The sequence below is a fragment of the Dendropsophus ebraccatus genome, chromosome 7, assembly GCF_027789765.1.
Source record: "Dendropsophus ebraccatus isolate aDenEbr1 chromosome 7, aDenEbr1.pat, whole genome shotgun sequence".
NCBI lineage: Eukaryota > Metazoa > Chordata > Amphibia > Anura > Hylidae > Dendropsophus > Dendropsophus ebraccatus.
Window position 1 is genome coordinate 89,890,283 of NC_091460.1, and position 25,830 is coordinate 89,916,112.

A 25,830-nucleotide genomic window follows, 5' to 3' on the forward strand; every position below is an offset into this window, starting at 1 on the left:
TCTCATTCTTTTTAAGCGGGAGAACTTGCACTTTTGGTGACTGACTAAATACTTTTTTTCCCCACTGTGTGTGTGTGTGTGTGTATATATATGTATATGTATGTATATATATATGTATATGTATGTATATATATAATATATTACACATACATACTGCTGCAGGGAACATAACAGTGCTGCATACTTACCTGTCCTGCTCTGCCAGCTGCTGGTTTCTGGGCTCACCCGCTGCTCTCCGTCAATGTCAGTGTTTTGACAACATCAGCTCTGAATTACTCAGCAAAGACAGTATGTGGAGCCAGACCGGTAAGTATGTGGCACTGTCCCCCACAGCAGCATAGATTCATGGTGTATTCCAGACAAGCCTTTTAAGGTCCATTGTTTTATAACATTGCAGCACCTAATGATTTGCCAATAAATCCTAAGGGCATGTTCACACAAAAGGTTTCTTTATCTGATTTGGAATGTAGATTTGTAAGAGAGTCTGAGGTGAATATCTGAGGGCGGCCCTGTGGATCTGGATGCAAATTAGCCCCTGACATAACCTCCTTGTATAACAGATCTTGTATCCCCCCCCCCCCCCACCCTTCACAGTTGATCGGTGAGATTGGTGCTCATTTGCAGGGCCTTTGAATGGCACAATTAATCAAGTGGCAGGGATCATTCATGCAAAAAAATTATAGAACAAGGTCAGCTCACCGTGTGAATATGTCCCAATATTGACGGCAACCCTCTTGGTAAGGAGCAGGTGATAAGAAATGGGCCATTCACCCAGGTATGCAGTCCATAAAAGTAGAAGGAAATCACAGCTCCAAAAAAACGTGAAGGAGTTAAAATGTCCAAAAATCTTTATTCCAAAGCAAATTAAACAACAACCATGTTAAAAACATCACGTCTACGCGTTTTGGGGACAAGCCCCATAATCATGACAGAGGGGCTTGTCCCCGAAACGCATAGACGTGCTGTTTTTAACATGGTTGTTGTTTTTTAATATGCTTTGGAATAAAGATTTTTGGACATTTTAACTCCTTCACGTTTTTTTAGAGCTGTGATTTCCTTCTACTTTTATGCAGGGATCATTCGTGCGGCCATCAGCAGCACGTCTCTTGTTTACACAGGGAGATAAGCGGCTGGTAAACAATTACTTATAGGGCTGATTATAAGATGCGATCAGACGAGGGTCAGTGTAATTTACCAATCCCCGGCTGATCAATGCCACTTTTACTCGGGTCGGTTATCAGCCACATTACCGTTTCTAGCAGCACACCCTGTCAGTTATCAGGACATGTAAAAGTCCCATAGTTTCTACATACATTCAGTGTCAAGAAGTGACTTCTTTTTCACTTGGATTTCAAACCCACATCAGAATTAAATCTGCATTTTATGAACTATGGTGCTAAATGCCATGAAATCATGCAACAAAAACTCAGTGTGAACCTACCCTTAGTGATAAATTTATAACAGGGACAGTAGTGTCGCCTTGTCATCCTCTTATTCTGATCATCACTACTGTGTTTTTGTTTTATGATGCACTAGGTTCCGGATCCTTATTCTTCAGGCATTGTTGCTCTGTTTATGACCTGTGACTTCTGTGCTCCTGTTCTATGATCCACTATGTAGGTGACATTCCGGTTCCTTATTCTGGGGGCATTGCTGCTCTGTTTATGACCTCTGAGCTTTGAGTCTCTTATATGCTACGTAACAAATCCTCTTGAATCCTCTGGTTAAATTTGGATGCTTCGTTGCACTCGTAGTGGTAGTGTCATCCCAAATCACCACTTTTTACGATAGAAGTCAATTCTGTAACTATTTCTATGATATGTTCTGGATTGTAAATAAGATCATACAGATTTCAGTAACGTTAAAGAGCCCTTATGTAACCAGGTGATCTTACAAAAATCTGATTTAACACGAATGTGTTCACACCCTAATCCACTGAAAACCATGGTATTTGTAGCCTTACATGAGAACCTACTCATCAAAAATTCTTCATGGCCCAACGAATAATTCTTACTTCCTCCTCACTAATATACAGGTCACATAAGAGGACCTACAGTATATGTAATATTAGGAGTATATTACAACTTTTTAAATATATTAAAAGCATAAAAGGATCAAATCATTGTTTCAGCATTGGAGAGCGTGCATCTCATCATAGCTATAACATAGTCACTTACCAAATCACTCAGCTCCAGGATTCTAAGTAAAAATCCAATAAGGCACCCTGTTACCACAGACAGGACTGAGAGAGTCAGCAAACCATTTTGAGCCCAGAATGTTTTTATCCATCGACAGAAGTTTAACCGCGAACACGTGAAGACACTAAGAAGACATGGTTTGAGGCATTCCCACATTTCTTCACTAAAGGTCTTCGAGCATGAGAAGATCTGCATTCAACAGGCCATCAATGGATGTGTCGCTGAACATGGATGGTTTGCATTTTCTGAGAACACATCCATAATCTTACAGCGGCTCCTTAGAATGGATCAGGAAGCAGGGAAGCGTCCAGACCAGCTTAAAGTGTCAGCTCACTAAGTGGATTAAGCTATTTAAAGAGCAAAAGAACATGGCCTGGTCCTCATTTCACATGTGGGGCTCCTTCTTTTAGGTGGGTACCAAAAAACAATAGATAAAAAACTTCCTGTTGTTTTCCACCAAAAAAATCACATTATATTGAAACGGCAGCTTATATTTCTCAGTACATAAAGCCACCATACATAGGCATTGGGAGAGATTTATTAAGCATGGTGTAAAATGAAACTGGCTCAGTTGCCCCTAGCAACCAATCAGATTCCACTTTTCATTCCTTACAGATGCTTTGGAAAATGAAAGGTGGAATCTGATTGGTTGCAACTGAGACAGTTTTACTTTACTCCATGATTGATAAATCTCCCCCATAGTCTATAGACACTGGACAATATATTTCTAGATAGCTTTCTATTGTCCAACTGCATTTTGTATGTAAAAACCTGCCATGGCCTGAGCTTATAAACCAAAGCATGGATCAAAAGGCTTCTCATTCTCCTTTACTATAAAATATGCAAATTAGCTCAAAAAGCCAATATAACATAAAGGGAACCTGTCAACCCCCGTGCCGGGGCAGAGCCAGGACGAACCCCTCGCTAGAGACCCTTATACTTACCCCAGTGCACGAAGTCCCGCTCCTTTAGCCGCTGCTGCTACCGCCGGAAGCCCAGCACGTATCAGAGATGAGTCCAATGCCCAAAGAGAATGAATGGAGCTGTCATTCTCTATGAGTGTCAGGCTCATCTCTGATGTGCGTGCCGGGCTTCTGACGGTGATATCTGGGCAGCGGGAGCGGCTCCAGGAGCGGGACTTCATGCACTGGGGTAAGTATAAGGGTCTCTAGCGGGGGGTCGGCCGGGCTCTGCCCCGGCACGGGGGGTGAAAGGTTCCCTTTAAGGAGAGTGGTGAGCTCAGGGTGACTCACCTGTGGACGTTGTACTGAGAGCACAATATCTATATATCAGTGTATGGCACTGTAGCAGCCAAACTCTGTCAAGTGTCTGATGCCTAAGCCAGAGGGTTCCAGACAGGAAATATACCTAGTCTGAACTGACAGGGGTCCTGGCATAAGCCAGGCCCAGGCTTAGCTTCTGCAGGAACGGTTTCATTTGTGTCCTATCTAAGAATCTACATCTAATCTCCTGCACTTCCTCCACCAGACTTTTGTGTACCTGCCTGTGAGTGGTGGGGACGAGTGTGTGCAGAAGAAAGGCTGAAGAGGATAGGATAAAGAGAAAGAGCACCTCCTAGTGGTCAACATTCAACACATAGTACAAACAACATTAACCCATTACTCCCTTCAGCTGGGCATAGAAATACATATAATCATAAGAAACACTGACACCGAGTAGGGAAAGTGCAAAGCACCTCATCAACCACATAGGGTACTATTACACAGAACGATAATCGGACGAATCGGCCTGTCAGCTGACAAGCCACTCTGAAGCTAGAGTGCGCGGGACCTGTGGAGAAGTGGACCACAGGAGCAGCCCTGGAACGTGGATAGGTAAAGTATGTAGTTTAAACAAGGGCTGCAAGGAGATCGGTAACGATGTCCATGCAGCCCTTGTTAAACGATTATCGGGCCGTGTAATAGGCCCAGTAAACGAGCGACGATCTAGCAGATCGCTGCTCGTTTACAGGTATTATCGGGCCCCCATCAGCCTGTGTAATACCACCCTTAACCTGAAAACTTTTTGACAGGTGCAGAAAGGAGAAAAAAACACCAGTGGTGGGACACCACAACAACAACACTTGCGGTCGGTCTGTGGGTGTAATGCATGCTCACAGATGAAGGGGGTGCAAATTGGCCAGTAAGGTGTCGGTGGCTGAACCAGAACGTATTATGGTGTTGGTGGCTGGGTAATTGCAGCTATCAGTAACTGGAGAATGGCTGATTTGAGGTCTGGTAGAGAAACTCATAACGTGATATCAGGACACGGAGAAGTAAGGGGATGGATATAAAGAAAGTGCTAATGAATGAACAGTTGCATAGTGGTAGGAAAAAATGGAAGATAGGAAGACATGTAGAGAATACTGAGATAGATACATTCACAGGAAGAATATAAGAATGCAGTTTATGTACAGAGAATGAAAGGAAATTAGCTGTAGCGATCTTTAGCATTTCACAAGGTTTTTGTAAACTGCAAACAATGAATAAAAATGATAGCATAATTCACAATGTGGATAACAGAGATGAAGTGGTGCTGTGGGCTACAGGTAAAAAGGGGGCTAGGCCCTGTAGAAGAATGATGGTGGTGGTAATATGGTAAAGGGGAACTCTGGGGGGTAGTAGTTCATATTCAATTCAAATGCTTCATTGAGACCTCATAGATATAGAGTGTTGAGTTTATTTATCCTGTTGATGTATCTTTATCACTATTCTCTACATATCTTAACTATCCTCCATTATTTCTTTCCACTGTGGAACTGTTCATTCATTAGCACTGCAGTGTCCCAGTGAGGGGTCCACTATCTTTTTCTCAACAGGTATAGGTTGGTACCAATTATAACTGTATTACACAACTCCTGCCACTAGGTGTCACTGTTGTACTGCATGGCTCATAGTCAAAAGTGCATAAGCGATAAGTGATGTCTATTATTGATCTTGTATTTCCTGCCACTGTCTGCAGATATTCAAGTAACCAATCCCTGAGCGAGTTACCTCTGGAACTGTACCTTATCACAGAGTTATTTGTAGTCTATTGCCCAATGATATCCACTCCTGTTAGCCCTATATATATATATATATATATATATATATATTGGGGTGGGACTTATGGGTTCAGTTGTAGTTGGTTCTAGTTAGTACTGACAAGTATATGTGCAACATTCCAGAGACCGTGTACCTATGAGCCCTGGGCTGCTGCCAGGAGCCTGGTGCGGGTTTCTGTATTTTCTTCCGCCTACTAGATGTTCCCCACTTCCAATAATCCAACAGCATCCTAACCTACCTACGCGCTACAACCACAGTCTATCATCCTCTCAAAAGAAAGATAGCATATGCACAAAAAAATGGTAGCACATCATGAAAATCTTTATTATAACACTGATATAGATACAAAATACCACATAAATGAATGTACAGGAGTAGTACATTTTTTTGTGCATATGCCATTTTTCTTTTGAGAGGATGATGTACTACTTATATGCATTGGTTTAGCACTCCATGATTATTAGTGGTGCCCTCTAGCTTTATATATATATAACAACCACAGTCTATTCCAATTAACTACAAAAGTATTCCTCAACTGCTAACTACCATTATATTGTCTACCAGTATGCGATGGCTGGGCGCTAGGGTTTTGGTTTAATGCGTGGTCAGCTGGTACGATGGTGTGATAGCTGAGAGGGTCTAGGTGTGGTGTTGCTTGTATGGCACCTGTTGCAAAGTTATCCTTTCAGTGGTGATGAAGGTGTATTCTTTAGTTTCACCACAAGGTGCCAGTGTTATGTGTTGTGTGTTGCATAGGAGGCCACTTGTTGCAAGTAATGGTACACCCATACCCCAGATTGGTTACTAGGAAGCTACTATATAGTTAGTTAGAGATAGGATACCAGGTCAAGGGATTATTGTGACTGAAACTTATGGTGGTACTAGTTCTGATATGGTATTAGGCATGAATGCAATCTGCCACTGTTTTAATGATGTTCTTGAAGTTTTGCATACCTCTTTGTCCTCTGTTTCTTTCTCTGACAGACACTCTGTCCAGAAAGCTATCAGCTGGCTCAACGCCCAGCAGAAGTTTGCCAATTCCCAGGGAGAGATTTGTAGAGTCAGAATTGCAGTCCCTTGTCCAATAGTCCTTCTGGCCAATAGTGAGGTGGTGATCTGGTGCAGAGCACAATCCAGTATAGGGAATGAAGATTACCAAGCCAGCTTCGACCCATCAACGTGGGTGGCCATCCACTAATCAAAGCAGCACGTAACCATCTCCAACGGGCGAGTACCTGTCCGTCTTGTCAACCTCAGTGATTTTCCTGCTCGGCTACCCAAGCACCATTCAGTGGCTCAGCTGTACCAACTGCATCCAGAAGATATATACACCTATAAATGTATTCGGCGCCAACATAACAAACCATATTAAGAGAGTACAAATATAGTTGACAAACTTTATTAAGAATTATCGCAAAAAAAACAAGATTAAAAACAAAGACCTAGGAGGTGGGAGACCATATATGAGGACAAGGTACATGTTGCCACATAAAGTGCACGTGCACATATAAAATTAATGTCTAGTACCTCATTGCATCGCTATCTGCTTCTGTGTGGACTACAGAAAACTCAATAACCTCACCCACAAAGATGCTTATCCTCTCCCCCGAATAGAGGAGTCACTTACAGCATTGGGGTCAGCCTTCTACTTCTTCAAACCTGTAGCTCCAGAAGACAGAGAAAACTGCCTTCACTACTCCCATGGGACTGTATCAATTTACTGGGATGCCATTTGTGATGCCATTCTTTCCATTAGCTCCTGCTACCTTCCAGCACCTAATGGAAAGATGTCTTGGCCGTGTTAACTTCCAAAGTGTCTTGCTATACCTAGATGACGTCATTGTTTATTCCAGCTCTTACCAAGACGACCTTCAACACCTGACTGAAGTCTTCCAGGTCATTATCCGTCACGGCCTAAATATCAAGCCATCCAAGTGTCATCTGTTATACTGGCGACACTCCCGATATAGTCTTTTCAGAAATGACGATAAAAATAAGAAAGGGGGAGGGGTCTGCATATATGTTAAATCATGCCTTAAGCCCATTCTGCGGGAGGATATAAGTGATGATAATGTGGAATCTCTTTGGGGAGAAATAAGGGGAGGGACGAGCAATAATAAAATTCTTATAGGAGTGAGTTATAAACCTCCAAGTATAGTGGAAGAGTCAGAAAATCTTCTTATAAGACAAATAGATATGTCAGCGAAGCAGGGGGAATTCATTATTATGGGGGACTTTAACTACCCAAATATAAACTGGGAAGCAGAAACCTGCAGCTCCAGGAAGGGAAGCGGGTTTTTTGAAATAGTAAAAGATAATTACCTTTCCCAACTAATACAGGAACCAACAAGAGGGGGGGCACTCCTGGATCTAATCTTAACCAATAGGCCAGACAGAATATCAAAAATAGAGGTGGGTCTATTACCTAGGTAATAGTGACCACAACATAGTAAGTTTTCAATTATCCTTCAATAAAATGATTAGTTAAGGGGCAACAAAAACATTACATTTCAAGAAGGCTAATTTTCAAAAACTAAGAGAGGACCTTGGGAACATAGACTGGGACAATGCCTTCAGAAATAAAAGTACACAAGAGAAATGGGACATATTTAACCTCTTAACGACACATGACGCATGCGGCCGTTAAGAGTAAACAGAGAGGGCTCCCGGCGTGAGCGCTTTCTGCAGCGCGCTGTCCCCGGTTGCTAAGTGCAGCCAGGGACCGCGTGTATTAGCCGTCGCGGCCGATCGCCGCGGCCGGCTAATTAACTATTCAAATGCCGCTGTCAAAGCTGACAGCTGCATTTGAATAGCAGCTGTGCCCCCTCTCCCTGGTGTCCAGTGGGGGATCTCCCCCCCGCGATCGCGGAGGGGAGATCCGTTCTAATGAGCCGGCCGGGGCTTAGCGTCGGAATGACGCTGATCCCGGCTCGGCAATCTATTCAGATGGTCTGCAGCAGACCATTATAATAGAGCACCGTCTGATGGATCATTGCTCTATTATATACACAGGATTGATCTCAATGGGAGATCAGTTCTGTGTATATAGAAGTCCCCCACGGGGGCTTCATATTACTGTATGTGAAAGTTAAAAAAAGTGTTTTTATTAATAAAAAATCCCCTCCACTAATAAAAGTCTGAATCACCCCCCTTTTCCCATTTTACAAATAAAAATAAATAAATAAATAAACATGTTTTTTATCGCCGTGTGCGTAATTGCCCGAACTATTAATTAATCACATTCCTGATCTCGCACGGTAAACGGTGTAAGCGCAAAATTGCGCATTTTTGGTCGCATCAAATCCAGAAAAAATGTAATATAAAGCGATCAAAAAGTCGCATATGCGCAATCAAGGTACCGATAGAAAAAACACATCATGGCGCAAAAAATGACACCTGAAACAGCCCCATAGACCAAAGGATAAAAGCGCTATAAGCCTGGGAATAGAGCGATTTTAAGGAACGTATATTTGTTAACAATGGTTTTAATTTTCTACAGGCCATCAGATACAATAAAAGTTTTACATGTTATATATATCATTTTAATCGTAATGACTTGAGGAACATATATAACAACTAAGTTTTTCCATAGGACACACGGCGTAAAAATGAAGCCCCCCCAAAGAAAAATAATTGCGTTTTTTTTTTCAATTTCACTGCGCATATAATTTTTTTCTGGTTTCGCAGCATATTTTATGGAAAAATTCAGCCTGTCATTGCGAAGTACAATTAGTGACGCAACATGGAGTTAAGCACATGGAGGAAAAAACGAAAACGCAAAAACGAAAGTTAGCACAGTCCTTAAAGGGTTAAAGTGACACTGTCACCTCCTTTTTGCATTCTGACATCTCTACACAGGTGTAATGGGTAAATTTAGCGGTTTTCATACCTTATTTTATATCACACGTCATGGTGCTTGTTCAAGTAAAAAGTCATCTTTTATTAACTGCAGGCATTATCGCCACTTAGCCCCGCCCACAACGACACAGTTAGCCCCGTTCCCTCGCCGGCCATTGGAACAGGCTTGCCGAAAGGTCTAGACCCCACCCCCTTTACGTCGCCCAATGGTGAAATTGTGGGCGGGGCTAAGTGGTGCTAATGTCACGAGGCCACGCCCACTTAATACAATCTGCAGTTGATAAACGGACACTTTTTACTTGAACAAACACCATGACGTATGATATGAAATAAGGTATGAAAAACGCTAAATCTACCCATTACACTTGTGTAGAGATGTCAGAATGCACAAAGGGGGTGACAGTGTCACTTTAAGGGCATCCTCGGTAAATCGTGTGAACGACACATACCATATGGGAGTAAAAGTAGTAGAAATAGGAGAAATCCAATGTGGTTAACTTCAGCTGTAAGGGGTGCAATAAATGATAAGAAACAAGCATTCAGACTACTTATATAAGAAGGTAGTGGGGAATCATTGAGCAACTATAGACAGAAGTATAGAATGTGTAAAAATAAAAGAAGCAAAAATTACAACAGAAAGAAGGGTTGTTACAGAAAGTAAAACGAATCCCAAAATGTTCTTCACCTATGTAAATAACAAAAGACTTAAAACTGAAAATGTTGGTCCCCTCAAAAATAATCTGGGTGTAATGGTGGAGGGGGAAGAGGAAAAGGCCAATCTACTAAATACATTCTTCTCTACTGTATTCACAGAGGAGAATCCCATAACAGACGACATGACTAGGGATAATGTAAATCCTCCTATAAATCTCACCTGCCTAACACAACAAGAAGTGGGGAGACACCTTAAAAACATTAAAATCCATAAGTCACAGGGCCCAGAAGGCATCCATCCTAGAGTTTTGCAAGAATTGAGTACTGTGTTAGACAGACCGTTATTCCTAATATTTAAAGATTCTATACCGACAGGGATTGTTCCACAGGACTGGCGCATAGCTAATGTGGTATCAATATTCAAGAAGGAGTCAAAGTGTGATCCTGGAAACTACAGGCCCGTAAGTCTAACATCTATAGTAGGTAAAGTATTTGAGGGGTTTGTAAGAGATGCTATACTGGAGTATCTTAATGAAAATAATCTTATGACGTAGCATCAGCATGGATTTATGAGGGATCGATCCTGCCTGACTAATCTGATCGGCTTCTATGAAGAGGTGAGTTATAGACTGGACCTGGGGGAGGCTGTGGATGTTGTGTATCTGGACTTTTCAAAGGCATTTGATACTGTGAGGCATGAAAGGTTGGTCTACAAAATGAGGATGCTGGGACTCGGGGAAAACGTATGCAAATGGGTAAGTAACTGGTTGTGTGACAGAAAACAGAGGGTGGTCACTGATGGAACATTTTCAGATTGGGTTTTAGTTACTAGTGGGGTACCACAGGGGTCAGTGTTGGGTCCACTTCTTTTTAATATTTTTATTAATGATCTTGTAGAGGGGCTACAGAGTAGAATCTCCATTTTTGCAGATGATACTAAACTGGGTAGAGTAATCAGCACAGAGGAGGATAATATCATATTACAGAGGGATTTGGAGAAGCTAGAGGCTTGGGAAGTGAAGTGGCAAATGGAGTTTAATGTGGATAAATGTAAGATTATGCATTTGGGCCGTAGAAATAATAAGTACAGTTATGTGCTAAAGAATAAAACACTGGGTAAAACTACTTCCGAAAAGGACCTGAGGGCATTTGTTGACAGTAAACTCAACATTAGTGTTCAGTGCCAGACAGCAGCTGTCAAGGCTAATAAAATAATGGGATGCATCAAAAGAGGTATAGATGCTAAGGATGAGAACATAGTTTTACCTCTTTATAGATCACTGGTCAGACCACATATGGAATACGGTGTACAGTTTTGGGCACCGGTATATAAGAAGGACACAGCTGTACAACTGGTCAGAAAGGTCATTAAGGGAATGGGTGGGTTACAGTACCAGGACAGGTTATCAAGCTTGGGGTTATTTACGCTAGAAAAAAGACCTCTTAGGGGCGATCTGATCACAATGTACAAATATATGAATGGAGATCTTTGTAGTGGTCTTTTTACTCCTAGGTCTGTAACCATGACAGGGGGGCATCCTCTACGTCTAGAGGAAAGAAGATTTCACCATCAGCATCGACGCAGGTTGTCATGGCCGATTGATTAAATAAGTTCAAGGGAGGCCTGGATGCTTTTCTTGAACAATATAATATTACAGGTTATGGGCATTAGATTTCCGGTGATACATTGATCCAGGGATTATTCTGGTTGCCATTGGAGTCGGGAGGGAGTTTTCTCCCTGTGGTGGGGCGGTTGTTGTCTGCCTCATGGGGGTTTTTGCCTTCCCCTGGATTAACGCAGTAGGGTTTCCCTAGTTTGAACCTGATGGAGTCTTCTCTTCTTTCAGCCTTATTTACTATGTTACTATGTTGATGTTCGGGCAACAAGGCCAACTACCTAAGGAAAGGGCCTTAGGCATGAAAGTTACAGATTCTCCTAACCCGTTACCACAAACAGAGTGGGTACAGGAACACCAGGAAAATCCAAGAAGCACAGGAAATAGTCAACAGCAGGATGAAAGAAGCTCACCACCGCCAAGAGGAAGACTATAACCGGCGTGCCAACACCAACCTATCAAAATTAGTGATAAAGTCTGGCTAAAAGATGGCCACCAATCTGGGAAACTTGATTTCCTGTGGGAAGAAGATCCATACCTCATTACAGCTATCCCACATGAACCTGCTGGCATTTACCAGGCCCAAAAGACTGGGAAACTACCTATCAACGTCCACCCCAACCGGCTGAAGCTCTGCAGCGACAGAGACATACCTGCCTGGTCATCAGCTGTTGAAAACCCCAAGAACAATCCTGCTCCAACTTGCCTACCCTCAATAGGGGAAGAACTTCTGAATGCAGAGCCTTTCTATCCACCGTATGATCCTGTTACTACTCCAGTTCCAGCAGAGGTTCCCTTTCACCCACCAAGAAACCCAGATCACCTTCCTCTCTACCAACCGGCAGACAACCGCTCCCCTGACTCTGCTTTCCTACTATAAGATCTGGTCCTAGGAAGATCTACCAGGTCCAACAAAGGTCAACCACCAGATCGGTACCATCGGTACAAAAGCCATGGACTAATGGACTTCTACTGTTGTATATATTTTACTCTCAAGGATTCTTGATAAAAAGTTTACAAAGTTATTGCACTATGGTTGCTTTAATTATTGCCTCCTGCACTGTTACCTTATTATTACATTGTTACACTGTTATTTATTATATTGCCTAGTTATAACCCTTGCTGTGATCAACCTGCAGTTCTAACTTTTCTCCAGGTGTTACGCCTTGGATGGCTTTTCTCAAGTGGGGGATTATGTGGTGTCCAACCATGGATGATCCTTGTATGGCACCTGTTGTAAAGTTATCCTTTCAGTGGTGATAAAGATGCATTCTTTAGTTTCACCACAAGGTGCCAGTGTTATGATTGAACTCTGTTACACAGCCCTTAGAAGACAGTCCAGTCAAGTTCAGTTGTCTTAGTGGTTAGAGACACACATGTATGGAGAACCCATAGACTTTCCTTTCTAAAGCTGTAACTACAGACACTATGCACTGTTAGACCCCTAAAGGAGGACAAGTAAGAGATCACCCCAGCCCACGCCGTGAACCCCTTTAAAAAGTGCAGGGCGGTATCCTAAGGCAGAGGAACTGTCCCGGATATAGCAAAGCAACCGTAACGAAGGTCTACGCACTCATCTTGCAGCGCAGGTGAAACTGGGACACCCTTGGACACTTAGCTTTACCCAGGTAACTTATTAATACAAATATAGTTCCAGATTGCGGGAAAATACCATATAAGTTGCGTGTGCCAAACAATCTATCCCACATATCAATTATACCAAATGTAACTGGAAAAACTCAAAACTACCATAATTTACCAAAAAACACCACTTGAGCTTTCTTTCCTTAACTCAAAAATTACTTTATTAAAAAAATCATGTAAAGCAGAAATATCATACATAAAAAAATGAGGGAAAAAAATGATAACAGTACATTGGTCCAGGGGATCAGAATAAATATGGGCCATAAGACTACTTGAAAAATGTATTGCATACACGAATGTATTGTGACACTAAAAGGGCTTTGGATAACTAACAGTTTAAAAAACAGAGGTCCCAATAAGTCTGTATTTATAAGTGCACAAAAGGAGGACAAGTAAGAGATCACCCCAGCCTATGCCGTGAACCCCTTTTAAAAGTGCAGGGTGGTATCCTAAGGCAGAGGAACTGTCCCGGTTATAGCAAAGCAACCGTAACGAAGGCCTACGCAAGGGTGAAACTGGGACACCCTTGGACACTTAGCTTTATCCAGGTAAGTTAGTCTGGGGCTTGTGTCACCCTAGTAGGACGGGTACCCTGATACTGCAGGGCAGAAGGTGGTTAGTGAAACACAGGCACAAGTATTCTTCTCTTCTCACAAGTATCTCTCTCAGGTTCCAGCAGGGCACACTACTACCCTGGGTTTGGGCTCTCACGACAAACTCCTCTACTCTCCTCAACACTAAGCTACACAAGCACTGCTATTCTACCTCAGCACTTACGGTATCTCCAAGCCTGTATCACAGAAGCTGTCTTTTGCCAAGCTATCCTGTATTACAAGATCAGTAAAGCCTTTTTATTTATTCTAGTGGGACTCTAGTGGGACCGGCTACACACTCCTTGGGTTACTCTCCCCGTTCAGTGGATGGCGGTACTGACAGTCTGGGTGGGTCATCTTCCCACTCCAGACCACTGTGACAAGAGTCCAACGGACCCATTACAGCACGGCAGGTCACTGACCCTTTCAGGGGAACAGTACAGCCAGCCACCATTGAAAGCAGGTATACCACCATACCTCTGTGCTGAACCAGCACTGGCGTCACGACCGTACCATCACTGGCTGAGCTGTACTGCACCACCGACAAACCACCACAAAAGTGGCATCACCAGGGACAACTTAGCAGGTGACCGGTCGAGCAGCACCACATAGGGTCATTTGGGCACTTGTCACGGTATCCTGGAGTGGTATAGGACCCACCCCGGACAGTTTGGCACCCCGCCTGCAGATAGGTTTAACCCAAGTGTAGTTATGTATAGGTGAGGGCATACCCAAAGATAGGCCAGAGTCCAACACTTGAAAAATAGAATAGTTTATTTGCAGAAATTCAGTGCAATACAGATGTACTTGGCAAAAATACAGTTTAGTACAATGCAAAAGAAGAACACTTGAGGTTACTTACGTGCTTGTGGTTGAGGTAGAGACAAGGTGCTTGTAAGAGAAGGTTTTGCAGAGGAGAGAGTAGAGGAAAGAGGGTGCCTAAAGGGCCTTGTCCAATTAGTAATGTACTCTGCCGGGAACAGTTTGAACTGAAGAAGAAGATATAGAGAACACTCTTACTCACGTATAGACTATGTCTGACCACCTTCTGCCCTACAGTAGCGGGCTACCCGTCCTGCAGGATAGTATGAACCCCAGGCCTACTTATCTGGGCTAAGCAGACTTCCAAGACTTCTCAGTTGTCTTGCAATGGGCAGTGGAATACCTGGACTTATAGTAACTTTGCTCCACTGGGGTCGGTACCTGTGACTCCTAGGTATTTGCCTTGCACATTTTAGAGAGGTTCCTGGCGTGGACTAGGTGATTCTGGCTGCTCTCCCCCTAGCGCTGCATAGTTTCTGTGTCGTTCATAAAGAGAATCTGTGACTTGCTTGCTTGTGTCCCTGACATGGGACCTGGCCTAAGCCAGACCCTGGCTTAACTTCAGAAGAGACTCCTGTCTGTGTTGATTCTTCACACACTAACTCTAGGCTGAAAAACTGATTCTTCCTACCAGGAACAAACTCCTTACTACAGGGTCTGACCAAAGCCTCCTGTGATTGGTGGGGGCTGCTTGTGTACAAAAGAGAGAAGACAGTGGATAGGATAAAGACTAGAGAACAAGCCTCCACACCTAAGAGGACAAAACACTGCATGTGACATAAAACAGTTAACCCAGGCTGTGGCTGCTGGAGAGGATGATGGCAGGGGGAAACTGAGGGACACAGGGCACTGGAGCAGCCACAGCCCGCACAGCTCTGGGAGTCAGGTCATGACATCACCATTTTATTCAGGAAGTGAAGCCCTGATGCAGTAGTACGTGCAGGGAAAAAGCACTTTATAAGCATTTCCCGCAATAAGTGTATATTGGTCATTTGTATAATCCTCACATTGGGCGGCCCAGGGGTCAACAAATATAACAAAGAGGTTTGTGTAGAACTGTATTCTCTACCTGTCATAACATACTGTAGGTAACACAATAACGTGCCTGTCTGTATAGTCTGTTATCATCTTGCCTGTTCCAGGGACTGTAAGTGGACTTCATCCAACTGCCACAGGTGGTTCATGTAGGTATGTCCTTGTCTGTATTGAAGCCCTAGGCACTAAAAACTGAAGATGCCCCATCTTCTCTCACCAATTAGCATCATGATTTTCTAGTTTCTGAACATCATATTGATATCTGATCAGCCGCGTTCCCACATTTACTGTACGCCACCACATGCAGCCGAGACCAGACCCTCATGCGGTAACCAATAGGCGCATGGCCAATAATCCTGGTAACAGCACATGACTACTGAGGAAGAAATGGGAGAGTGGTTTCGGCCACATGCATTTCTCTATATGTAGAAACATTGTCTGAATCACGTTTTTCATGGTTTTTAACTGCTTAAAACATAAACAAATTTCACTGAATCAATGATTAGAGCAGTCTGCATGTTGTTTGAAGGAATTCTCCCCCGAAAAGACACCAGATTTACTGGAAAGTCTGTACGGGAGGTGGGTTACAAAAATAAAAACAAAAAAGTTGTTTTCTTCCCCTGGTCCCTAGTGCTGCCCCCCTGCAAGGTGCTGCCTTAGGCACCAGACCACGGATGCCTAGTGGTAAATACATAAGAAAAACAGATGGCTTATCTCCGGGAGACCAGCCAAACTATAAAACTGCTGGCTGCCGGTTAAAGTGCTCAGTGCAGCAAAATCCTAGGTAGACTGCTCCCTGAGAAACATAAACATGCAAAAGAAGAACCCGTGGAGCCTCAGTTAAGGTCTCGAAACACAGGACTAGACATATATCCCTCCAGGAAGGACCCAGCCAAGGGGTGGCTCTTGTAGGGAAACCATTAAAACTACCATATTAAAGGGGAAGTCTGGGCAAAATAATTTTAAGATATGTTATTGCCCAACAAAAGTTATGAAAATTACTAATAGACATTTATTATGGGAAATGCAGCAATAGTGCACCGGTATATAAGAAGGACACAGCAGAACTGGAGTTCAATTGCAAGACAGGTTATCAAGCTTGGGGTTATTTATGCTAGAAAAAAGACGTCTTAGGGGCGATCTGATCACAATGTACAAATATATGAATAGACAGTACAAAGATCTTTGTAGTGATCTTTTTACTTCTAGGTCTGTAACCCTGACAAGGGGGCATCCTCTACATATAGAGGAAAGAAGATTTCACAATCAGCATTGACGCGGGTTCTTACTATACAAGTGGTAAGACTGTGGAACTCTCTGCCACATGATGTTGTGATGGCTGATTCATTAAATAAGTTCAAGGGAGGCCTGGATGCTTTTCTTAAAAAATATAACATCACAAGTTATGGGCATTAGATTTCCTGAACTATCGGCTTCTGATTTCCGCTGTCTGTTCGCTGAGGAGTTGCTTACATGGGATGGAGGGACTAACTACCATGGCACATGCCTAGATGATGTGGTGGAGGGAGATTACTAACATGGGGATGCTATCTGCCGGGGGTCTAACTAACAGGGATATTATCTATACTGGGAGTAATTAAACTGTGGAATACTATCTACTTGGAGGCTAACTACCAACAGAATTGTCTAGAAGGTGATGCCAAAGTGGGCACTGTTACAGCTTGGAGCGATACTGATGGGGGTTTGTATAGAGGTGAGAATCCTGGTGCAAAAATGTTTGTCCGGTAGATTCTGCGGGGACAAGTTGTAGCTGGGAGAAGTCTTTATGATGACCGGTCAAGTTAGAGACTAAAAGGGAGATACTCTGAACAGAGAAGATTCCCCTTGTGAGTCAATGGATATAACTACACTGTAATCACTTATATGGTGTGCAGAGCCTGTGTACCATTATTATCTACCTCTATATGGGCCAGTGGTCTTAGTATAATGGAAGTTATTTAGTAATAGTATGAGGGTATTAGTCACTATGTGGTGGTCATGGTATAATCCTTGGTAGTCTGTGCCCTGATTATAGTCATACACTCTTATCCCTATGTGCTGACTGTATAGTTCTACACACCTATCCCCAGTGTCAGACTGGGGTACCTGGGGCCCACCAGAGGAAATGATCCTTGGGGCCCACCAATATAGAACCAGCAAGACACGACATGCTGACCCCATCCTTTCCTGGTTTCATCTGTATCAAATCTCAGAACCAGGGCCGGCTCCAGGTTTTTGTGGGCCCTTGGGCGACAGAGCCTCGGCAGGCCCCTTTGAGGAGCAAATCATGGAGAAATAGGCGAGGAAAGATTTGCAGCAAAAGAAACATGCGGCTGCTGTATATCTTTCTCCTCCTGTATCTCCTGATATCTGTGGTAGTCAGGACTCTGGAGGAGTCAGACCCAGTCACAGGATTATATATATATTCTAGTTCTCCTATATAGACCTCTAGTTCTCCTATATACAGGTCCTACAGTGATATACAGTATCACCATGTTCATATGATAGATAGATAGATAGATAGATAGATAGATAGATAGATAGATAGATAGATAGATAGATACCAGCCAGACACCGAGGAGGAAGCATCTCTGAAGATGAGCTCCTGAGTCAACATAAGATTATACCTTGTAATGAGCAATTTGGAGGACACTACTAGGAAATCTTGAATATGGGACCACAAGACAAGACCCACTACATGAAAATTTAAAGGATCTCTAAACTAAAACAACAAAACAACCAAAGAAAAGATAAAACCTGAAATCAGCCCAGGATTGCACAGGAGACTATACAGAGGAACAGCAGAGGAGAGGAGCCCAGCCACATCTGAGAGGAGCCCAGCCACACAGCAGCTCAAGGTAAGGGCCTCCGCCATCACACTGCAAGATCTGAATAGACTGTATATAATATCATACATAGCTAAAAGAAGAAAGTATTATTTAAACATAATCAAGCAAATAACATTACAAGCAATTGTGAGCATTGTGGAATGCAGGAGAGTGGAATGGCAGCGCTGGGCAGCAGGGGGTCAGAGGTGTCCGAGATAACATTCCCGGAGACAGCCAGGTCTAAGGAGGCCAAGAAAGCCATAAAGAAGACCCAGATAATGCAGAGCCCAGAGCAGCTGTTTGTGAACTATGATAATCAGAGGGTGAAAACAAACTTATTATTCTATACAGAACGCCATAGTGCCTGGTCTGACACCCTGTGTGACCACTACAAGAACATCACAAAAGGTGGAATTAATAGCGGGAAGCAGATTAGAATAAAAGATACAGATGGAGAAACCTCCCTCACCATTAACATCTACAATAATGGAACCATCATGGTACAAGGAATTGAAAGTAAATTAGAAGAATTCCAGGTTGCCTTCCCCCACATAAAGCAACAAGTAAAGCCAGTGACAACCATAAATAATCCCACCAAGAAGAGCAGCAATGCCCCAGCTCTCCCCCCACCTCACAGCTCGGAACCAGGCCCAAGTACCTCACACCCCAATGCCCCAGCTCTCCCCCCACCTCACACCTCAGAACCAATTACCTCACACCCATCTCTACAGACACTGACAGAATGCCTCTCAGTACTAGAAAGAGACTTCCATAAATTCAGGGAAGATTTACAGAAAGACCAAAGCCCCATAAATAGCAGCGAGCAGATGAAGGAAGAGATAGCCAGGCTGAAGTGTGAGCACAGTGCGGCCATGCACGACATCCAGGCGTCCCTTAACTCACTGAGACAAGAAAATGAGCAGCTCAGAGAGGAGATAACCAAACTAAAAAGACTACATCTGCCCCAAAACCTAGAGGGATACCCACAAAATGCAGATAAGACCACTAGAAATGTACCAACATATGCCGTAATAAACAATTCACCCCCCGCAAGGAAGTCAAGAGAGACCAGCGACAAACACAAGGACCCCACCCCCAATCACAGTGACAAAACTCAAAGAACCCCCCTAACACAGGAGAACAACCCGACTGACACCCCAGAAACCCCCCGGATACAGAGAACACCTGACATAAATAAACCACCAGGCCCAGACATTGTGCTAATCATAGACTCCAATGGGAACTACCTCAACACACAGAGACTCTTCCCAGGGAAACTGGTGACAAAAATCCGCTGCTCGACAATAGCACAAGCAGCAGAAGTGATCAATAACCCCTATTTTACCGACCCCAAACACCTCATCCTACACACCGGCACAAATGACCTGCAGCAGGAGAAGACTGCAGAAAGACTTACACAGCTAGCCAAAGCCACCCAACAAAGATTCCCCAGGTCACAAATAATCCTGTCTGCCCTGCTCCCAAGACAAGACATTTCCCCTCGTGTAACTGAGCAGATTAACGCAGAGCTGGCCGCCAGTATCTCCTCAATACCCAACACTAAACTGGCTGTACACCCGGATATCACACCCCAAGACCTGTATGACACCAAACACCTGGACAAACAAGGAGTAAGCAAACTGGAAAAAGAATTTAAGGACATAGTACTTGAAAGACCCCAAAAACCCCAACCAAGCCAAAGTCCTGGAAACAGACGCCGAAACACAGAAGGCAACTACCCCAGACCCAGTCCACAGCCATGGCAGAGGTGGAGGAGAACAGCGGTCCCACAATGGCAGCACTCTACAACAGAGGGCAGCAGCATGGCAGAGATAAGAAACCTGCTCAGCACACTATGTAAGAAACTAATGTGACCCCTCTAACACAAGCTGCCACGTCCGATGAAAAAGCAACTCATTACAAGGTATAGCGAATGACAATGACGTCCCTCATCATCAGTAGCTGGAATATCCAAGGATTAACTTCCTCAGCCTTTGGATCCAAAACCAGGGATCCAGACTTCAAAGAAAGACTAAAAACTGTTGACATACAAATCCTCTTGGAGACATGGACCCGGGCAGAGGATGAGTCCCTAGCACCCATGGGTTATAAGGAATTCTCTGTCCCTGCCCAGAAAAACAAAAGTACCAAACAGGACCGTCGCTCCGGGGGCATAATGATCTGGTACAAGGAAGACCTGAAAGATCACATGACAGCAGTCAAACGGGGGGACAACCACATCTGGATTAAAATAAACAGCTCCATCCTTGCTTCACAGTAGGACATCTACCTGTGTGCAATATACATCCCCCCAGCTGAGTCCCCCTACCACAACCCAGACATCTATGAGGTCCTACAAAATGAGGCTGCCCAATTCCAGTGCCAGGGCCGGGTGCTGATCTGCGGAGACCTCAACACCAGGACAGGTATGGAAAAGGACTATGTCACCTCCGATGGCAACACATATATCCTAAGAGGTGACTACTACTCAGACTCCACACAGACAGTACGGAACAGCTATGACAGGACTGTTAACAAGAGTGGGAAAAAACTGCTGAACCTGTGCCGGAGCCTGGGACTGTACATCATGAACGGGCGTATCAGGGGCGACTGTTTAGGCCGATTCACTGTAAACTCCCACGTGGGCAACAGTGTGGTGGACTATGCCATCACAGACGCAGACCCCCAAAACATCAACGCTTTCATAGTCACTCCGGACACACACCTCTCAGACCATAACCAGATCCTGCTGTACATGAGATCCACCAAGAGAGCATCCACACAGCCCTGCCAGTCGGGTCTCTACAACCTGCCACCATCCTTCAAGTGGCGCAGACAATCTGCCACTAAATACACCAATGCGACCAATAGAGTGGAAATCAAAGGGATGCTTGAAAACTTTCACAGCACTCCCTATCAGCCAAGCCAACACGGTGTCACTCTGGCAGTGAAGGACTTTAACAAGATCCTGTACACAATGGCAGAACTAGCAGACCTTGAACAAACCAGTGTCAAGAGACCCTCTAATAAAGACTCCCAGAAATGGTTTGACAAGGAATGTAAGGCCCTACGTCACTCCCTAAGGACAGCCTCAAACAAAAAGCACAGAGACCCCAATGACAAGACTGCGAGGGAAGCCTATGACACCCTACAGAGGAAATACAAGCGCACCCTCAGAGAGAAAAAACAGAGCTACCTCTCCCACAAGATCCACCAGCTGGAGGACTCCCTCCAGGACAACTCATTCTGGGAGACCTGGCATCATATCGGCACAAAGCCCAAGAAAAACTCTCTCCATATCCAAAATGGCACCATCTGGCTCAACTACTTTAGGGACCTCTACAAAAACATCCCTGAAGAAGAGCAAACCCAGGAACAAAAAGAAATAACCACAAAACTGAGGCACATGGAAGAGGCAATCAAGGACTTCCAGACCCCCCTGGACCGGCCAATCTCCACACAGGAAATACAGGAGAACATCACTCTAATCAGATGCAGAAAGGCCAGTGGTGCTGATGGCATCCCGCCCGAGATGCTGAAATACAGCCCGCCAGACATCCACGCTGCACTGGCTAAACTGTTCACCCTTGTCCTGAGCTCCGGACACTTCCCACAAGACTGGAACCGAGGCCTCATAACCCCCATCCATAAAAGTGGGGACAAATACGACCGAGCGAACTACCGTGGGATCTGTGTGAGCAGCACTCTGGGGAAGCTATTCAGCGGCATCATCAACAGAAGAGTCCTCACCTTCCTCACACAGCATGAGGTCCTCAGTAAAAGTCAAGCCGGTTTCATGCCGAACCACTGCACCACCGACCACATCTACACCCTGCACAGCCTCATCAAGACCCATGTCCACAACACCAAACGAAGCAAGATCTATTCCTGTTTTGTGGACTTTAGGAAGGCATTTGACTCCGTGTGGCACCCGGGCCTATTCCTGAAACTCCTGCAGAGTGGGATAGGAGGGAGGACGTATGATGTCATCAAGAGCTCATACACTGGGAACCAATGCAGCGTGAAGGTAAACGGCAAGAGGACAGCATATTTCCAGCAGGGCCGAGGAGTCAGACAGGGCTGCAGCCTGAGCCCAACGCTCTTTAACATCTACATCAACGAACTGGCTGCAGCTCTGGAGGACTCCTCAGCCACCGGCCTCCTCCTGCATGACCGTGAGGTGAAGTTCCTGCTGTACGCTGATGACCTCCTGCTGCTGTCCCCCACAGAGAGCGGCCTTCAAGAAAGCCTGTCAGTCCTGGAGAAATTCAGGGCACTACCCATCATGGGCACTACCCATCAACTCTAAGAAGACCAAGGTCATGGTGTTCCAGAGGAAGGGTCAGAAAAAAGCCTCCATCTCCTCCTCCTTCACACTAAACGGGTCAGTACTGGAGAACACCAGCAGCTACACATACCTGGGCCTGGAGCTTAACCAATCAGGGAGCTTCAAGTCTGCAACAGAGGTCCTCAAAGGAAAAGCCAGCAGAACCTTCTATGCCATACGAAAGCAACTGTACCACCTCAAACCAACAGTGAGGGTCTGGCTAAAAATCTTTGATGGTGTCATTTCCCCAATCCTGCTTTATGGCAGTGAGGTTTGGGGTCCGGCCACTTACCCAGACCAGTCAAAATGGGATCCAAGTCCAACAGAGACCTTTCATCTGGAGTTCTGCAAGTACCTCCTCCAGGTCCATCGCAGCACCTCCAACATGGCGTGTCGGGCAGAGTTGGGCAGGTTCCCACTATGGTTCCAGGTACAGAAGAGGGCGCTTTCATTCTGGATGCACTTACAGAGAAGCAACCCAGACTCCTATCACCACAAAGCCTCCCTGAGCCATGGGGCCCAATGTGCCCTCCAACAGGGCATCCACCACCAGTCCAGCCAAACCCCACAACATGCCCTGACAAAAGCCCAAATAAAAGGGGCAATAGAGACATACCAGGGGCAATATACAGAGGAATGGAGGAGAGAAATAAGTAACTCCCAGAAACTCACCATCTACCAGTCACTGCAGAGAGACTACACCATGGCGCCATACCTAGAGAGGCTGCACCACCCCAAACACAGGCAGACCCTAAGCCTCGATAGACTGAGCGCCCACAGCCTGGAGATAGAGACGGGCGGCACAAACAACGATACAAGTTGCGGGAGAGCCGACTGTGCCGACACTGCGAGCAGGGAGACCTGGAGGATGAGGCCCACTTCTTGCTACACTGCAGCAAATACTCATCCCCCAGGGTCACCTACTTCCAGAGACTCTCCACCATCATCCCGGACTTCACCTCCATAGATGAGGAGAGGAAACTCCACATTCTGCTGGGGAAAGAGGAGACCACCATGGAAGTAGCGGCCCAGTATGTCTCTACCTGCCACCGGCTGAGAGGATTATGAGATACCATGGACTGTTATACGCCCTATTATCCCCCAATCCTGCCCCTTACCCCGTATACACCCTCCTCCCCACATGACCCCCCCCCCCCCCCCGCTCTCCCCCATACTCCATCTATTATACTCTGTTGCTTTGGCAATGCTAAATGTTTATTTTGGACTTCCGGTTCCGGCGCGCGGATGGTGGTAGCGTGAGGGAGCAGCTCCGTCCCGGACCCTGACACATATCTGTCCCCCCCGCGCAGTTACCTTCCAAAGTGGGATCCTTAGTGAGAGAAGGACTCACGGACATCATAATCTCCTGATGGAGAAGTTTGTACAGCGGGGAGGAGATCCGGCACAGGCAGCAGCATTACAGCAGCGCACCAAGACTAAGTCCAAGATGGCGCCGACTGCCGCTGACCACGAGGGGCCGTCGATTTCTATGGCGCAGCTCTCTTCTTCACAAGCTCCAGAAGTGGTGGTGGATGACACGGGAGACACCCTCATACCGGGCTTGCAACTCTCATGTAAGTCTCTTGCCATAGAAGTGGCAAAAATCCTTGCCCCAGACCTCAGAGCCTCCCTGGAGACGACCATTACCTCAGCCCTGACACAGATGCATGGGGAGATAGAAAAGCATACAGGGCAGATTTCTGACTTGGGGGAAAGACTGGATGCAGTAGAGTCAGAACTGACATATGCTAAAGCAAAATTGCAGCAGTCAGCCCGCATGATTAAAACTTTACAGGACAAAACTGAAGACTTAGAAAATCGCTCCAGAAGGAGCAATCTGAGGATTGTCGGACTACCGGAATCCTTTGCAATTACATGCCTCCACAAAATCTGCGCTGAGGAATTGCCTCAGGTTTTGGGAATGTCTGCAGTATACACGGTGGAGAGGGCTCACAGGCTAGGTCCGCCCCGCACCTCAGCTACCAACAATTCTCAGCCCAAACCTAGACAGGTTATTGTAAAGTATCTCAACTATGCCGATAAATTCGCCATCCTGCAAGCATATAAGAAACACCAGACAGACACCATTGTCAGGGGTCACAAAGTGTTAATCTTTAATGACTTTTCAGCAGATGTGGCCAAGCGCAGAAAAGCTTTTGCGCCTCTATGCACTGAACTTGTCAAACGACATATCCAATTTGCACTCCAGTTTCCTGCTACACTCCGAATCTTCAGGGCAGATGGAACTTCTGAGATCTTCCACAATCCTGATGATGCAGCGCACTTCGTCGGTATGAAGGCGGCGACTGCACCACAAGATACCTCCAAACGACGCAGGCTAAATAGCCCTCCAGCATCCCAAGACTCGATGGACTGAAATCTCTACTTATAGCATGAGTATTGGTTACACCATTTCATGATATGCTTCACTTTATATATGTTTTTGTGTATTCTCTCATAGGACTAGATAACATGTTATAGCTAGGTTATATTTTCTATACGGGGTATGTTTTTACAACCTGTATGTGTTTCACTACACAGCGTATGACCTTTAATGCGGCCTCTTGGCTTACTGTATATGTCTGCTGCATTGCTATTAGATCTCTCTGTCAGGAGACGGCGAGGACCGATCTGTGACCGCTCTTGAAACCATAGTACTATACGTAGGAGTGGGTATGCGAGGCCCACCCAGGTTCCGCGAAAAAAGTGGAGTCTCATAAAATAACTTCTCTCGCAGTGTTAGCAGTTTCGCTTTTCTTATGTTTGTTAAGTTTGTCATGCGGTTCTTCGTTTATGTAGTTTATACAGTCCAGTCCCCGACGTTGCCAATCTGGTGCGCACTATTTTGCCCTCTGTCTCTTTCACGGTCTGATTCGGATATACTAAACGTCTCACCCTACCCCTTATTCCCCCCATGGTATTACTAGTATGAACATTATAACTTGGAATGTAAAGGGATTGCGATCCCCATCTAAGAGAATCAAAGTATTACGTCATCTCCGTCGCTTAAAGGCAGATATTGCCATGTTGCAGGAGACCCATTTAACAGAGGCGGACTTTTTCCGCATGAATAGACTGTGGGTGGGTGAGACGTTTGGTTCCCCGGCAGTGGAGAACAAGGGTGGAACATTAACGTTATTGCATAAAAATCTCCGTTACTCTGTTATTAAGCAAACCCAGGATGTTGAAGGGAGGTTGCACACGATATTAT

At 44.9% G+C, this 25,830-nt stretch overlaps 1 protein-coding gene across 1 annotated transcript in view; it reads right to left on the minus strand.

Annotated features, from left to right (window-relative positions):
• Positions 1–2,582, minus strand: part of LOC138797559 (excitatory amino acid transporter 5-like) — a 160,893-nt gene extending 158,311 nt beyond the window's left edge. Inside the window, exon 1 of the mRNA XM_069977878.1 lies at positions 2,178–2,582. Coding sequence (XP_069833979.1) covers positions 2,178–2,393 — 216 coding nt within the window. The 5' untranslated portion in view covers positions 2,394–2,582. The remainder of the gene's footprint in view (positions 1–2,177) is intronic.
• Positions 2,583–25,830: the final 23,248 nt, after the last annotated feature.